This window comes from Theropithecus gelada, chromosome 10 (genome assembly GCF_003255815.1).
Source record: "Theropithecus gelada isolate Dixy chromosome 10, Tgel_1.0, whole genome shotgun sequence".
In the NCBI taxonomy this organism is placed as follows: domain Eukaryota; kingdom Metazoa; phylum Chordata; class Mammalia; order Primates; family Cercopithecidae; genus Theropithecus; species Theropithecus gelada.
Window position 1 is genome coordinate 73,784,885 of NC_037678.1, and position 13,153 is coordinate 73,798,037.

Sequence of the window (13,153 nt, forward strand, 5' to 3'; positions counted from 1 at the left end):
CTTCTGCCTGGCCACCGCTTGTCCAACCTCAGACTGGTGCCACCAGGACTTATTATTAATCCTTGGAGTTAAGGTTATCCCAAGACAATTACATAATCCTTGTTTTTCCTTTTAATCTGTCTTCTTTTACCTCCCTGAATACGCATAGTTTACTATGGCACACGGACTCCCATTGCAATGCCCTGTTCATGAATAGGTATCATTTTCTTTTACAGCCTCTGTTTATTTAGGTTGACAGTATATACCACAATCTGTTTATCCATTATATGTTGAATACTTTGGGTTGTTTCCACCTTTGGGCTGTTATGCATAATTCTGCTATAAACACTTGTATACAAGTTTCTGTGTATGGAACTGCCTTTGCAAAAGTGACAGTAAGAGAAATCTGACATGGCTGACTCTGTCTTGCTTCTGAACTCACAGGCCTGCATCTTAGTACAATTCAGGCCCCTCTCATCCTCCTAACTTTAGTGCCTTTCACTAGTTTTAAAAGGGCAGTTTAGCTTTTGGGAAGAGCTCATCAAATCTCATTGTTGATGAGTTTTTATAGAGCTTTGTCTCCAGCCACCTCTACTCCAGGAGGCTGGGGGTAGTTGGGAGTGAAAGTTCCAACCTTCTCATCACTGGGTCTTTCTGGTGGCTGGCCCCATCGTGAGGCTAGCTAGGGGTCCCACTCTAAGTCATCTTATTAGCATGAATTCACGTGGATTACAAATAACAGATACTCCCATTACATAGGAAATTCCAAGTGTTTTTTAGGTGCTGTGACAGGAACCAGGAACAAAGGCTAAATATATTTCATATTATTACCACAGATAAAAATACCTAGGAGTGGAACTGCCATATTATATGGTAATTCTGTTTAGCCTTCAGGAACTGCCACTGTTTTCCATAGGGGCTACACCACTTGACATTCTCACCAGCAATGCATGAGGGCTCCTGTTTCTCCACATCCTCACCAAGAGTTGTTTTTTTGGTTTGTTTTTTGTTTTAATAAATGAGCCATCCTCTTGGGTATGAGCTGGCATCTTATTGTAGTTTTGATTTGCATTTCTTTAATAACCAATGATGTTGAACCAGTTTTCATGTACTTTTCGGCCATTGTATCTTCTTTGGGGAAATACTTGTTCAATTCCTCTCATTTTTGAAAAGGGTTATCTTTTTACAAGAATTCTTTTCACAGTTCACATAGCAAACTATAGATATCAGACTATCAGATCGTTTGCAAAAATATTCACCCCTTCTGTAAGTTGTTTTGCACATTCGTCACCGCATTCTTGGATGTACAAGTTTTCAATTTTGATGAAGTCCCATTTGCATATTTTTTCTTTTGTTGCTTGTTTTCAGTGTCCAATCCAATAATCCATTGCCAAATCCAAGGTCATGGGGACTTACTCATTTTCTTCTAATAGATCTAGCTCTTATAGATTGTTTACCAATTTTGAGTTAATGAGTGATAAACAAAGGTATATGAGGTAGAGCTCCAACTTCATTCTTTTACCTGTGGTCATCCAGTTGTCCCAGTACCATCTGAAAAGACTACTCTTGCCCCAATAGATGGTTTTGGTACCATTGCAGGAAATCAATTGACCATTTATGTAAAGGTTTATTTCTGTACCCTCATCTATCCATCATCTATCTTTGTCAGATGCAGCTTTGATTAGTTTTCTAAGTTTTGTGAGACTTCTACTAATGTGATCAAGATTGTTTTGGCTATTTGGGGTCTTTTGCAGCTTCATATATATGAGGATTAGCTTCTCCAATTCTGCAATGACCACTGCAATTTTATAGGGATTACATTGAATGTCTGGAGACTATTATTTGCTACTATAATAGTAAGTCTGGAACCATGAACATGTTGTCTTTCCTCATCTACTTAGTTTTCTTTCAGGATTTGTAGTTTTCAGTAGTCTCATTACCATGGTTTGATTCCTGGGTATTCCAGTATTGCTTGCTTTCTTAGGTATTCTTTCGATTGCTATCCCAACTGGAATTCTTTTCTATTTCCTTTCAGATTGTTGGTGGTGTATGGAATAGTTTTTATGTGATCTTGTACCCTAAAACTGCTGAATTCATTCATTAGCTCTAGTAGCTATCTTGTAGATGGTTTCCTATACACAGGATATCTTCCGCAGAGATAGTTTTACTTCTTCCTTTCCAATTGCAATTCTTCTTTTTCTTGCCTAATCGCTCTGGTTAGAACTTCCAGTACAATGTTGGAAGTGGCCAAAGTGGGAACCCTTGTCTTATTCCTAATTGTAAGGGTAAAGCTTTCAGTCTTTCACTATTGTTAGCTATGTTTCATAAATCCCTTAATCTTGTTTAAAAACTGCCTTCTGAGCTGGGTGCAGTGACTCATGCCTGCAATCCCAGGCAGAGGCAGGATACCTTGAGGGCAGAAGTCTTGAGACCAGCCTGGGCAACACAGTGAGACCCCACTATCTCTTAAAAAAAAAAAAATCCCTTCTATTCCCAATTTGCTGTGTGTATTTATCATCAAAGGGTATTGAAATCGTCTCAAATGTTTTTTCTGCATCTGTTGAGAAGATCCTATGGCTTTTTCTTCTTCTATTAATGTGGCAAGTGCCGCTGACTGCATTTACAATTATCTCCCCCCTACACAGCAACTTTAGAACAGTGTTCACCTTATTTTTGTACCCTTAGAGCTTGATGCACTAAGTACTAGAGTGCTGCTCAGTGAACACAGGCTTTGGGTGGAAGAAATCATGAAGATACCACAACTCAAAAGTTATGTTAGGCTATATGTTATGTGTGTGACCCTGGCAGAAAGTTATGCCAAAATTCCTCTCCCAGTAGAATTTTCATTGTTAGCATTTGCTTCATGGAGGAGCTATCCAGGTAAGTGCCTTCCCAAGAGGATATTATGGGTACTGATTTCAACAAAACTATCTTTGAATTTGATTAAGTGAAAATGTCACTTTTCAATTGAAAATGTTCAATTTTTAATTATCTTAGTGTACAAGGATGTACAGATGCAAATGGGTAGTAAAATGTTTTATAGGGAAGAAGCTGAGGGATTTTTCCAAGGCAACCCTTCTTGACTCTATTAAGCACCCAATATATCAAAGATTTTTCTAAAAATAAAGACACATAGGTGCAATTATAATGTTCTCTTAAGAGTTTATTATAAACCAGTTACATAGGCCACAAGGAAATAAAAGGACTATGTACAGCCTTACGGGAAACAGGCAGGGAGCTGAGGAGGGCCAAGATGAGTCTAGGGCCTTGGTGGGCGCATTCCCGGGGGAGGGGGCCCTGTAAGGGAAACCAGACAATCCCATGAGACTCCGCGAACAACAGCATAAGAAACAAACAGGTCTGTGGTAACGTGGCCCTGAGGAATCGAGCCCACGCCTCTGCGGAGCTATTTCCATACTCTGTGGCCAAGGGTCAAAGAAGGCCTGAAGTAAGAGTAAGAAGTTTAGTCAGTGCCTGATCTGCAACTTGAATCCCCAACCCTGCCCCAGCCTCCCAGGCCCTGCAGTAATCAAGTGAGGAGAGGGGTATACATGGCATATGTGCTAACTAGGGATTTCCCTGAGGCTGACTGGGTTCCTATGCCTATAAAAACCCATAGAGGAATAACCCAGACTAAAGAAACAGGGGTCACCAAGTTTGCCAATGGGTTATTTTATGGGGAAAGAACACTGGGCTTGGAGTCCAAACTCTCTGGGGGCCTATTTTCTCATCCATGTGGGGACTGATCTCAGAATTTCTCCAACTGAAGTTAAAGAGAAATCCATAATAATAATATAGCAAAGCCCAGAGCCCCCTCTTAATTACTAGGCACTGTCAAACCAAAGAGCAATAAGACAATCTCATAACTTTTGTTAGGGATCCTCAGAATGCATTATTTCATAGTGTCCTGAGGCCACTGCCTCAGATAATGAGAAACACTTTGGGTACAGGGATGCTCTAACTGTTCTAAGAGGGGTGGTAAGCCCAATTTAAGAAATGCATGTTCCCTCTTCTCTTTCCTTTCTGGATTTCCCTAGACTTAAGGCTTGAAAGCCCATGGGATATGGTCTAAATGCAATCTTCCCTCCATTTCCTATCCCACTAGGCTCTAGGGAAAGAAGCCGAAGTTTTACCACTGCAGGCACTTACCTCGCATCCCAGGGGGAGGAGGCCGCATTCCCGGAGGGGGCATGCCCATTGGAGTCCCTCTTCCAGGGGGGATCCCCATTGGGGGACCCATAGGAGGCCTCATACCAGGAGGTGGGCCCATCATGCCTGCAAGAGAAAAGCCCCAAGAATATAGCTCAAGTGTCTATCTTGAAAAGGTAGCAAAAAAACTACCAAGCTTTCAACCAAGTTCTGAGAAACAGGGACCATTCTACCCTCTCAGCAGCTCCCAGAAACTGACATTGGGAGCACCTAGGGCTCCCAATGGTTCTTGTCCTACTAGTTTCATCAGTCAGCCACGCTGGATCTCAGAGTAATCCTGCTTAATTATATAAACTCATCATCAGTTTCAGTGAAGTTATATCTCATCATTAATCCAGCTAAGGCATCTTCTATCAATTAGCACTGGTCTCCTTATGGGCTCCTCACCTGGAGGGGGTGCTCCTCGGCCCATTGGTGGGGGAGGACCCCCACGGCCAGGTGGGTACTGGGTCGGGGCCCCGGCAATACTGGCTGTGGCAGCAGCTGCAGCGGCTGCAACAGTACCTCTTCCTTGTGGGGTCATCACCTAACAGGATATAAGAAGAAAGAGTTAGAAGAGTCCACTACAATGCAGCTTCCCACTCTCCTCCCCAACCGGGGGAAGGACAGAGGGAAACAGCAGACACCAAATCCCTTAATGCCGCAACTCTCAGCACCAGACTTCCTATCCAAAACCATATGTCAGGAAAGATCAAGCTTGAATGCCCAACTCCCATCTTCTAGACCTGAATGTAAGGATGTCCAATCCAAGTGAGAGAAGGCAACTGCCTTTCAAATATGACTCATGATTTCAAATGTTGTCATGAAAATATTTTCCTTAAATAAAGTTGGCTAATTCGTACATCTCTTTGATAGCATCAACATAATTTACAATGGCAAATTATCATTTTTCACTTGATTCTAGGGCCATGTAGAAACCACAGTGAAACACTGATAGTCTGACAATCATAGGTTGGTCACTCTGGACCCTTTTGAAACTATGGGCCCTCCCCTTTATCCTTTATTTTAGCCACCAGGAGGTGGTACCCTTTCCCCAACCCCTCACCTGTTGGGATGGCCCGCCAACCCCACGGACTGGCCCAGCAAGTCCTGCAGGAGCCTGAGGCATGGGAACCCCAGCCGGGATTCCTCTGCCAGCAGCCCTGCCGATCCCTGGGCCCCCAGCAGCTCCAGCAAGCGGCACTCGAGCAATACCAGTCTGAAAAATAAACAAACACGCTCTGACGCCCAGTGGCCTGAAGATCAGAAGCATACTTTGGAAAATCATTGCCAAGAGAGCCCCTCAGATTTAGAGGGCATCGAAACAGCTTATAAATACTACCTCTCCATGTGTGCCAACACCACTCTTCCTCCATCAAGACTACGAGTGATCCCTGAAGCAGGGTAGAACTTAAGAGTAAGTCTAGAGAAACATGCCACAACTCAACCACCTATATGCACTCCTGTGAAAGTTCAACCAAGAGCAAAGGGCCAGGGTTCTACTCAGGGTTCAGCAGGCAAGGCATTAAAGGGACATGAGATCCATTCCCAGCTGATTCTAATCCGCTAGGTGACAATGGGCAAATAATCCCACAATCCCAGGCTGAGTTGCCTCATCTGCAAATGACATGGTTATGGTAAAACTGGTTGTGATCACAAAGGTTTACAATGGGTTACGTTAGACCAGCCAATTCTATTGGAAGTAGGTACTAAGAAATTTGAATATGTACATGGGCTTTGAACCAAGATATGCTAACATCCCTTGCAGACATTTATAACTGGAAAAGGCAGAAACGTAAAAATCCCCAAAAAAGAAAATGATGAGGATAAACTACTCTGTACTCACTTGAGAAAATCTTTCGGTCGTTAACTTGACTTGGTGTAGAGCAATTAGAAAAATGCTAACATTAAGTGAAAACACAGAACAACATAATATATGCATATTATGTGTTAAGTACAAAAAAATTCAGATAATCTATGTGGACTTGTAAAAAGTTAAAAGGATTATTCTCTTTTGATTAAAATAATGTCTTGGCAGGGCCCGGTGGCTCACACCTGTAATCTCAGCATTTTGGGAGGCCAAGGTGGGCAGGTCACAAGGTCAAGAGATCGAGACCATCCTGGCTAACATGGTGAAACTGAAACTAAAATACAAAAATTAGCTGGGCGTGGCGGCGCACACCTGTAACCCCAGCTACTCGGGAGGCCAAGGCAAGGGAATCGCTTGAACCCAGGAGGCAGAGGTTGCAGTGAGCCAAGATCACGCCAGCCTGGCGACACAGCGAGACTCCGCCTCAAAAAAAAAAAAAAAAAAAAAAAAAAAAGCCTTCAAATGCAAAAGGGAAAGGGAAAACAAATTTCACTAGGTCTCTAAAGCCTGTTCTATTTCTATGTGTAGCTTGGTGTTTACAGAATCAAGATTGTCTGAGATCAAATGTCAGTTTCACCACTCAGTAGCTGTGGCACCGTGGGCAAGTTACTAAGCCCTGTTTTACTCTATTTATAAGGTGAGAATGTATCTCTAAAGACTTACGAGGATCAAATAAAATACTGAAGTGGTTGGCGCAAAGCAGATTCTCAGTAACTATGAACTGTAACTGTACAAAAGACTGTACACATATTCTACTGTTTTGGAGTTACAACTTTTTAAAGTCCACCTAGGCTTTATCATCACATTAAGGACTGACCCAGATGGCCTCAGGTGCTTCCTCCAATGACTCACTATGTACATCATCTGAGAAAGAAGTAGAGCTTTAAAGTCAGAGATACCCAAATTCTAGTTCCCTTTTTCCACTTCTTTCTTGCAGGGTAACCTCTTTAAGATTCTATTTATTATCTGAAAAAGGGGGCAAAATCCAGAGGATGCCTGTAAGAACCACAGTGAAACAGAATCTAACACAGAGCCTGGCTCACGGTAGGGCCTCCCTCCTCCACAAGGCTTCCTGCTCTGACTTACATCTTTGGGAGGAGGTCCCTCTACTGTCATTGAGACCAGATTCTCCCCTCGCAGCAGCACCAGACCGAGGACTCGCTTCTCTTCCCTTTCTGCTTGTTTGGAGTTCTTTGGCCTAAAGAGAGGTTTAGAAGAAACAAAAAAAGTGTTAGAGGTAGGTAGTTCACCTGCCTAGTGGCCTCCAAGATTTGCTTACACTGCATCTCCTAACAAATAGTACACAAACTTTCCCAAGATAGCCCTCCTGGATAGTCTCTGCAGGCTGAACACATAACCTCTTAGGTGGCTATCTACCTGTTTCCTACCACAAGAGGACACACTGACCAAGAGATAGGACAGGGCCAACAAAGCCCAGCTCTGGCCCATATACTATTCCACAGCAACTGTGAAGGCCCTTCCCTCAGCTAAGTCTTCTTTCTTATGACCCTATTACCTCCCTTCAGCTTAAGGCCTTGCCAACATCAGGAGGCTGCCTAAACAATTCCAGTCCAATGACTCCCACCCACCTCACGTGCAGTGTCCTTCCAATATCAATTCAACCTCACAGGCCTATAATTCTGCCCCTTATCTTACATCAGAAATAGAAGCCATAGAAGGAAAAGGTTAAGAGAAATTTCACATACACAGAAATTGAAATTTCATATCTGTTCCTCAAAAGCACAAAAACAGAAACCCCCAAAAAGCAACAACCAGAAAAAGATGAACGAAATATAAATGTGAAGTAGGAAAAATAACTGCAACAGGATAGGAAAGTGGGGGAAAAAAGCTAAAGCTAAGATCCTAAAAATAAAAGGGAAAAAATAGCCTGATTTAAAAAAAGAACTCAAAAGATTTTGTTCTGATATTTTACAGTACATCAACTGGTTGTCTGCGGATGGACAGTTTTTCCCTTTCTCGGCTCACATTTTCTTATTTTTTAAAATAACAACCATGTATTGTCCTTTCATAATTAGAAAAAAACCCTTCTGGATATTTTAGTTTCTACTCATAGACTTCTTTGTATTTTCAAAAATATTTTCCAATAAATTTTTTATTATCAGGAGGGAACTTTGGAGTAGCTCCACACTCATCTGTTGGTCCCTCTAATATGTACCTGGCACCCAGGCATCCCTACCACATTTTTAAACTATACTTCTTGACCTTGGGCCACAGAAGAAATCAGCCCCAAGGAGAATCAAAGGGAATTCAAAGCGAGGGACAACATAATATGGACACTGCATATGACAAAAGAGCTGATAACCACGGAAGTCACATCATCTTTTAGTGCCTCAAGTAGCCTTGAATGTAAAACATGATGGGAAGCTAGATCTTATCTTTTAATGGGCCAAAAGCTTAACATCTGTGAGACTCAAGACAAGGGAGTTAGCCAATAACTTATGTAATTGTAGCGAAGTAGAAAATATCTCCAATTGTTTGTATAAATGCCAACAAAAATCACTGGCCCCAAACCCACATGGGGAGCTGAGCACTTACCCTGAAGAGGGTCAGAGGCTTCTTAAAGCAGTTTCAGACCAGGCTGCATTGGGAGAGCCCTTTAGGCTACAGCTTTACAAATAGGCAATGAGGCCAGAAACTCAAGCTCTCCCCCCTCACACACCTGTGGGGAGAACATGAGAGCCCTTTACCCCAGTACCCAGGGGCACACAAAGTCAGAGAAACAAAAAGCCTAGCAGCCCTTCACAACTTGTACTTTGCTAGACCTAGAGGGCAAGGTTTGCTGGACTGAAAAAGATTTCTTAGTGTTCAATGTCCCCATTTAAGTCTGCCCTCTAAAACTGGAGAATAAACAGAGAAGAACCAACTAGCTACATCACCACCTCTACTGCTTGGCCCACCCACTCAATCCATTCCCATCCTCCAGTCTCCGCCCCCCACAGTCCACTCCTCACTTGATCTTCCTGAACTCATCACAGTCACAGAGGATCAAATTCATGTGCTTGTCAAAAGCCTTGAAGGTGCCGATGAAGATCCGGCCGTCCTGCAGGATGCACCTCATCCTGTAGTCAATATGCTGCAGCATCTTGCTGCTTTTGCCCACCGTCTGCAAGGAGAAATAGACAGGGATGAGACTCTGCTCTTTTGGACAAAAGCACCTCTGGCCCTCCCCAAAACTTCCCATGGCCTTCTTGTCCATGTGTCCATCTTTCTCAACAGATTCTTAGCTCAGTCTTCTACCCACAGCCCTTTCCTTGGAATTCTCCCATGCCACCCTGTTTTAGGCCTGACCTCTACCCAGTAATCTGCTATTCTCTCTTCCCTTAAAATAGGTCTTTCTCATATTATAATCGCCTTTGTCTATGTCGTGTCAGTTGCAGGGATGAGAGTATATAGTGTGTCCCCAAATGAATCCAATCCATACATACTAGAGCCATTTACCATTGTGCAGATTATAGGTATGTGACTCAAGTGCTATGGAATATCCAAATCTCATTAAAAAGACTGAGTAAAGGAGGAGCTAGAATGGGGCTAAAACTAAAAATCTAATCAACAAGAAGCTTGTTATCAGGAGGGAGATGAGCTTCAAGGTGAAAAATGAAATCCACAAATCAAGAATTTGTTAGTGTGCCTCCAAGACTACATTTGGCAGACGGAAACTCTGGTGGTTAGGGTGCTAATCGGTTTGGACATATAATGGTCTTTAACCCAACAAACATTTGTCTTTATAACCTGGGTTCCAATGTGCTAAAATAAAGAAGTAACTATAGAGGTATCACTTTGTGAACTGTCAGGTACCCTAAGCAGTTGTATTTCTCTCTATAAACAAATCACCTGGCATTTGATCTGTGTATCATCCTCCCATCAGTCTGACTGCCATACCCCAGTCCGACCCCCAAGTGCCTTCTATGGACCTCTGTTCATCTCTGTGAGCTCAGACAACAAAGTTCCGAACCTGCAAATATGCAGATCAAAACTTTGACTCCATGGCTGAGCTCAGTGGCTCACTCCTGTAATCCCAGCATTTTGGGAGGCTGAGGTGGGCAGATCACCTGAGGTCAGGAGTTCGAGACCAGCCTGTCTAACATGGCGAAACTCCATCTCTACTAAAATTAAAAAAATTAGCCACGCATGGTGGCAAGCGCCAGTAATCCCAACTACTCGGGAGGCTGAAGTGGGAGAATCGAATCGCTTGAACCTGGGAGGTGGAGGTTGCAGTGAGCTGAGATCACGCCACTGCACTCCAGCCTGGGTGACAGGGAAAGACTCCATCTCAAAAAACAAAAACGAAACTTGACTCCACACAAAGATACTGGAGCCACCCTCAGGTTAGGTGGTTCAGTTTCCCTTCAATGACCATTTTAACCAGCTTTTAACCACAAGGGATCTGAACCTTTAGGGCAACATTCACCGGTCCAGTTGAACTAATGTTCACTGTGTACCTGGCACTGTGATAAGCACTGTAAATCTCATTTAATCCTCAAAATTGGACCCATTATTATCCCTATTTTACAGATGAGGTCACTGAGGCTGGGAGAGGTTAAGTAACTTGCCCAGTTTCACAGCTGGAAAGCTGTGTTGGAACCTAGACAGAATGAATCCAGTGCCTATTCTAACCAATTATCCAAACAATATCCTACCAGGTTTTCCTGCTTCCAGTCCCATCGAATATACATGCCAGAGCTAGAGCAATCTTTCTAAACACCACTACGTTTATGTCACTTTGCTGGTTAAAATCCTTCAGTGGGCAGGGCAAGGTGGCTCCCGGCTGTAATCCCAGCACTTTGGGAGGCCCAGGCGGGTGGACTAACTGAGGTCAGGAGTTTGAGACCAGCCTGGACAACATGGTGAAACCCCGTCTTTACTAAAAACACAAAAAATTAGCCAAGCGTGGTGGCGGGCGCCTATAATCCCAGCTACTCGGGAGGCCGAGGCAGGAGAATCGCTTGAACCCGGGAGGCAGAGGTTGCAGTGAACCGTGATCGAGCCACTGCACTCCAGCCTGGGAAACAAAAGCAAAACTCCCTCTCAAAAAAATAAAAATAAATTAAATTAAATCCTTCGATGACATGCCTCACCACCACCAAGGTAAAATAACATGCAAGGTCTTTAGCCTCCTGCCAATTCTTCCCGTCTTCCCTACTCTTTCTTCCTTCCTTCTCCAGCAACTTTTTCTCAGTCAACAGACGCAGAAAAATCCAGTAACTTTTTAAATCTTGCTACTCTTCAGCCTTTGTTCCTTCAGTTCTCCGGGTTTGTAATACTGCCCCCATTTTCGCCGCGTACATTCTTGCTAATCTTTTAGGAATCTGCTCAGGAACCATCTATTTGAGAAAACATTCTTACCCCGCCCGCCGCCGTTACTTTTACCGAATGACCATAAAATTATATTATGTGTCCCCAACTACCTCTGTGAAGGAAGCAAACATATTTCAGAGAGCAGCCCCAGCGCCTGAGAAGTCAGGCACAGGCAAACACAGAAACATGATGAACAACTGAGTGGAACTCTTCCTCCAAACATTCCCTATCCCCTCCTCCTCCCTCCTCTCCATCAAGTAGACCTAGCAAGACTCTAGCGTGGTCCACAAGCCCCTTCCTTCCACCCACGTCCGTAACTCTTTCTCAGACTCACAACCTTTCACAAGTCTGAGCCGTTTACCGGGTCCCCCTGCGGCTCCAGAGCCTGCTCCGAAGCCCGGGACATATATTTATTCGGCAAAAGTTAACTTAGTACCTACGGGGTCCCAGGCATTATGGCTACAGCAGTGTCGAGAGCCGCGGTTCTACCCTCGCCCCTGCCGAACGACCTCGGCCTCCGTTCCCGGTTCCAACCTTTTCCTCGACCCCATGCCTAGCCGAACCGCCAACGTCCTGGTCTTTCCCGCCCAGACCGAGCGGCCAAGGCCCAGGCCTTCACCGCCGTAAGTAGCTCTAACCCACGGCTTCCTCCCCGATCAGTCGCGGTTCCCACTCCACAACAGACTCGGAAGTTCCCGCGCCGCCAGCCTGTGCCCTCCTCACCATGGTGGCGGTTCTGATGGCTCTGATCCCCGCCGGATTCGCCTCCACAGAGGCCTAGCCTCTCTCCTGCAGCCGATTTCCCGCCGCCGCTACCGGAAATGCAGCAGCACGTAAAATGCGGTCGGCTGGAAATCTACTTCCGGTCCGGACACTGAGCTCTAGAGTTCCGGCCCCAGAGCGGAGCTTGTGCCGAGCAGGGGCGGGGCCTGGGGACTGGGCGTTAACATCCCGCTTTGAAGTAATAGGAGAGCCTTAAGTTCCTGTTTGGACACCTTCCTAGCTTAAATCCGTGCTCAGGGCTGCTCTGTGTCACACTCATTTCTCTTCGCCCCACCTTTCCCATTACACGCTCGGTCCTCATTTCCCCATCACCCTCCCCGGCTGTCTCCTCTACAGCCACTATTCTTGCTTTTCCCTCCACTGGCCGGACGTGCTCCTTTTCAGCCCCTCTGCATTTGCTTTTGCCTCTGCCTGGAATGCTAGTCCTCAAGGTATACCAAAAGGCTGCTGCCCTCACCTCTTTCAAGACTTAAGCTTAAATAACACTTTCCCAGTGAGGATTTCTCTAGCCATCCTGTAACCTTCCCACCCACCTCATCCTCATCTCTCCTGTATTTCCCTCTTGCTATCTCACACGCTGTATATTTTTGTTATTTTATTATCCCCTCCCCATTAGAATGTAAGATTCATAAGGGTGTGAATTTTTCTCTTTGTGTATTACTCATTGCTGTAGTGCCTAGAATACTTTAGTAGCACAAAATAAGGGCTCTACCCATATTTGTTGATAATCGCATCCAGTCATATGACATTTTTTTTTCTATGACTTTTTTTTTCTTTTGAGACAGACTCTTAGTCTGTTACCAAGGCTGGAGTGCAGTGGCGCAATGTCCGCTCACTGCAACCTCCGCCTCCCCGGTTCAAGCGATTCTCCTGCCTCGGCCTCCCGAATAGCTGGGAATACCGGCATGTGCCACCACACTCGGCTAATTTTTGTATTTTTAGTAGAGACGGGGTTTCGCCATCTTGGCCAGACTGGTCTCTGAACTCCTGACCGCAAGTGATCCACCCGCCTTGGCC

The 13,153-nt window shown here is 44.6% G+C and overlaps 1 protein-coding gene across 3 annotated transcripts; it reads right to left on the reverse strand.

Annotated features, from left to right (window-relative positions):
* Positions 1-3,124: 3,124 nt before the first annotated feature.
* SNRPB (small nuclear ribonucleoprotein polypeptides B and B1) lies at positions 3,125-12,266 on the reverse strand. Of its 3 annotated transcripts, none has more exons than XM_025400326.1 (7): positions 12,077-12,266; positions 9,010-9,161; positions 7,124-7,235; positions 5,234-5,386; positions 4,576-4,714; positions 4,129-4,254; positions 3,125-3,276 (listed from the first exon to the last, which is right to left on the reverse strand). In XM_025400326.1, the coding sequence occupies exons 1-7, from the start codon at positions 12,077-12,079 to the stop codon at positions 3,239-3,241; spliced, it is 723 nt and encodes a 240-aa protein (XP_025256111.1). In that variant the 5' UTR covers positions 12,080-12,266; the 3' UTR covers positions 3,125-3,238. The 3 variants fall into 3 exon arrangements, with proteins under 3 accessions (XP_025256111.1, XP_025256112.1, XP_025256110.1); XM_025400327.1 differs by having other exon boundaries at positions 3,125-3,422; XM_025400325.1 differs by having other exon boundaries at positions 3,125-3,422; positions 4,125-4,254.
* Positions 12,267-13,153: the final 887 nt, after the last annotated feature.

Excerpts from the sequence above, each read along its gene's own strand:
- SNRPB (XM_025400325.1), bottom strand. Across the intron at positions 4,715-5,233 it reads TTGGCGGGCCATCCCAACAG|GTGATGACCCCACAAGGAAG; the intron begins GTGAGGGGTTGG and ends ATATCCTGTTAG. Across the intron at positions 4,255-4,575 it reads CCGAGGAGCACCCCCTCCAG|GCATGATGGGCCCACCTCCT; the intron begins GTGAGGAGCCCA and ends TTTCTCTTGCAG.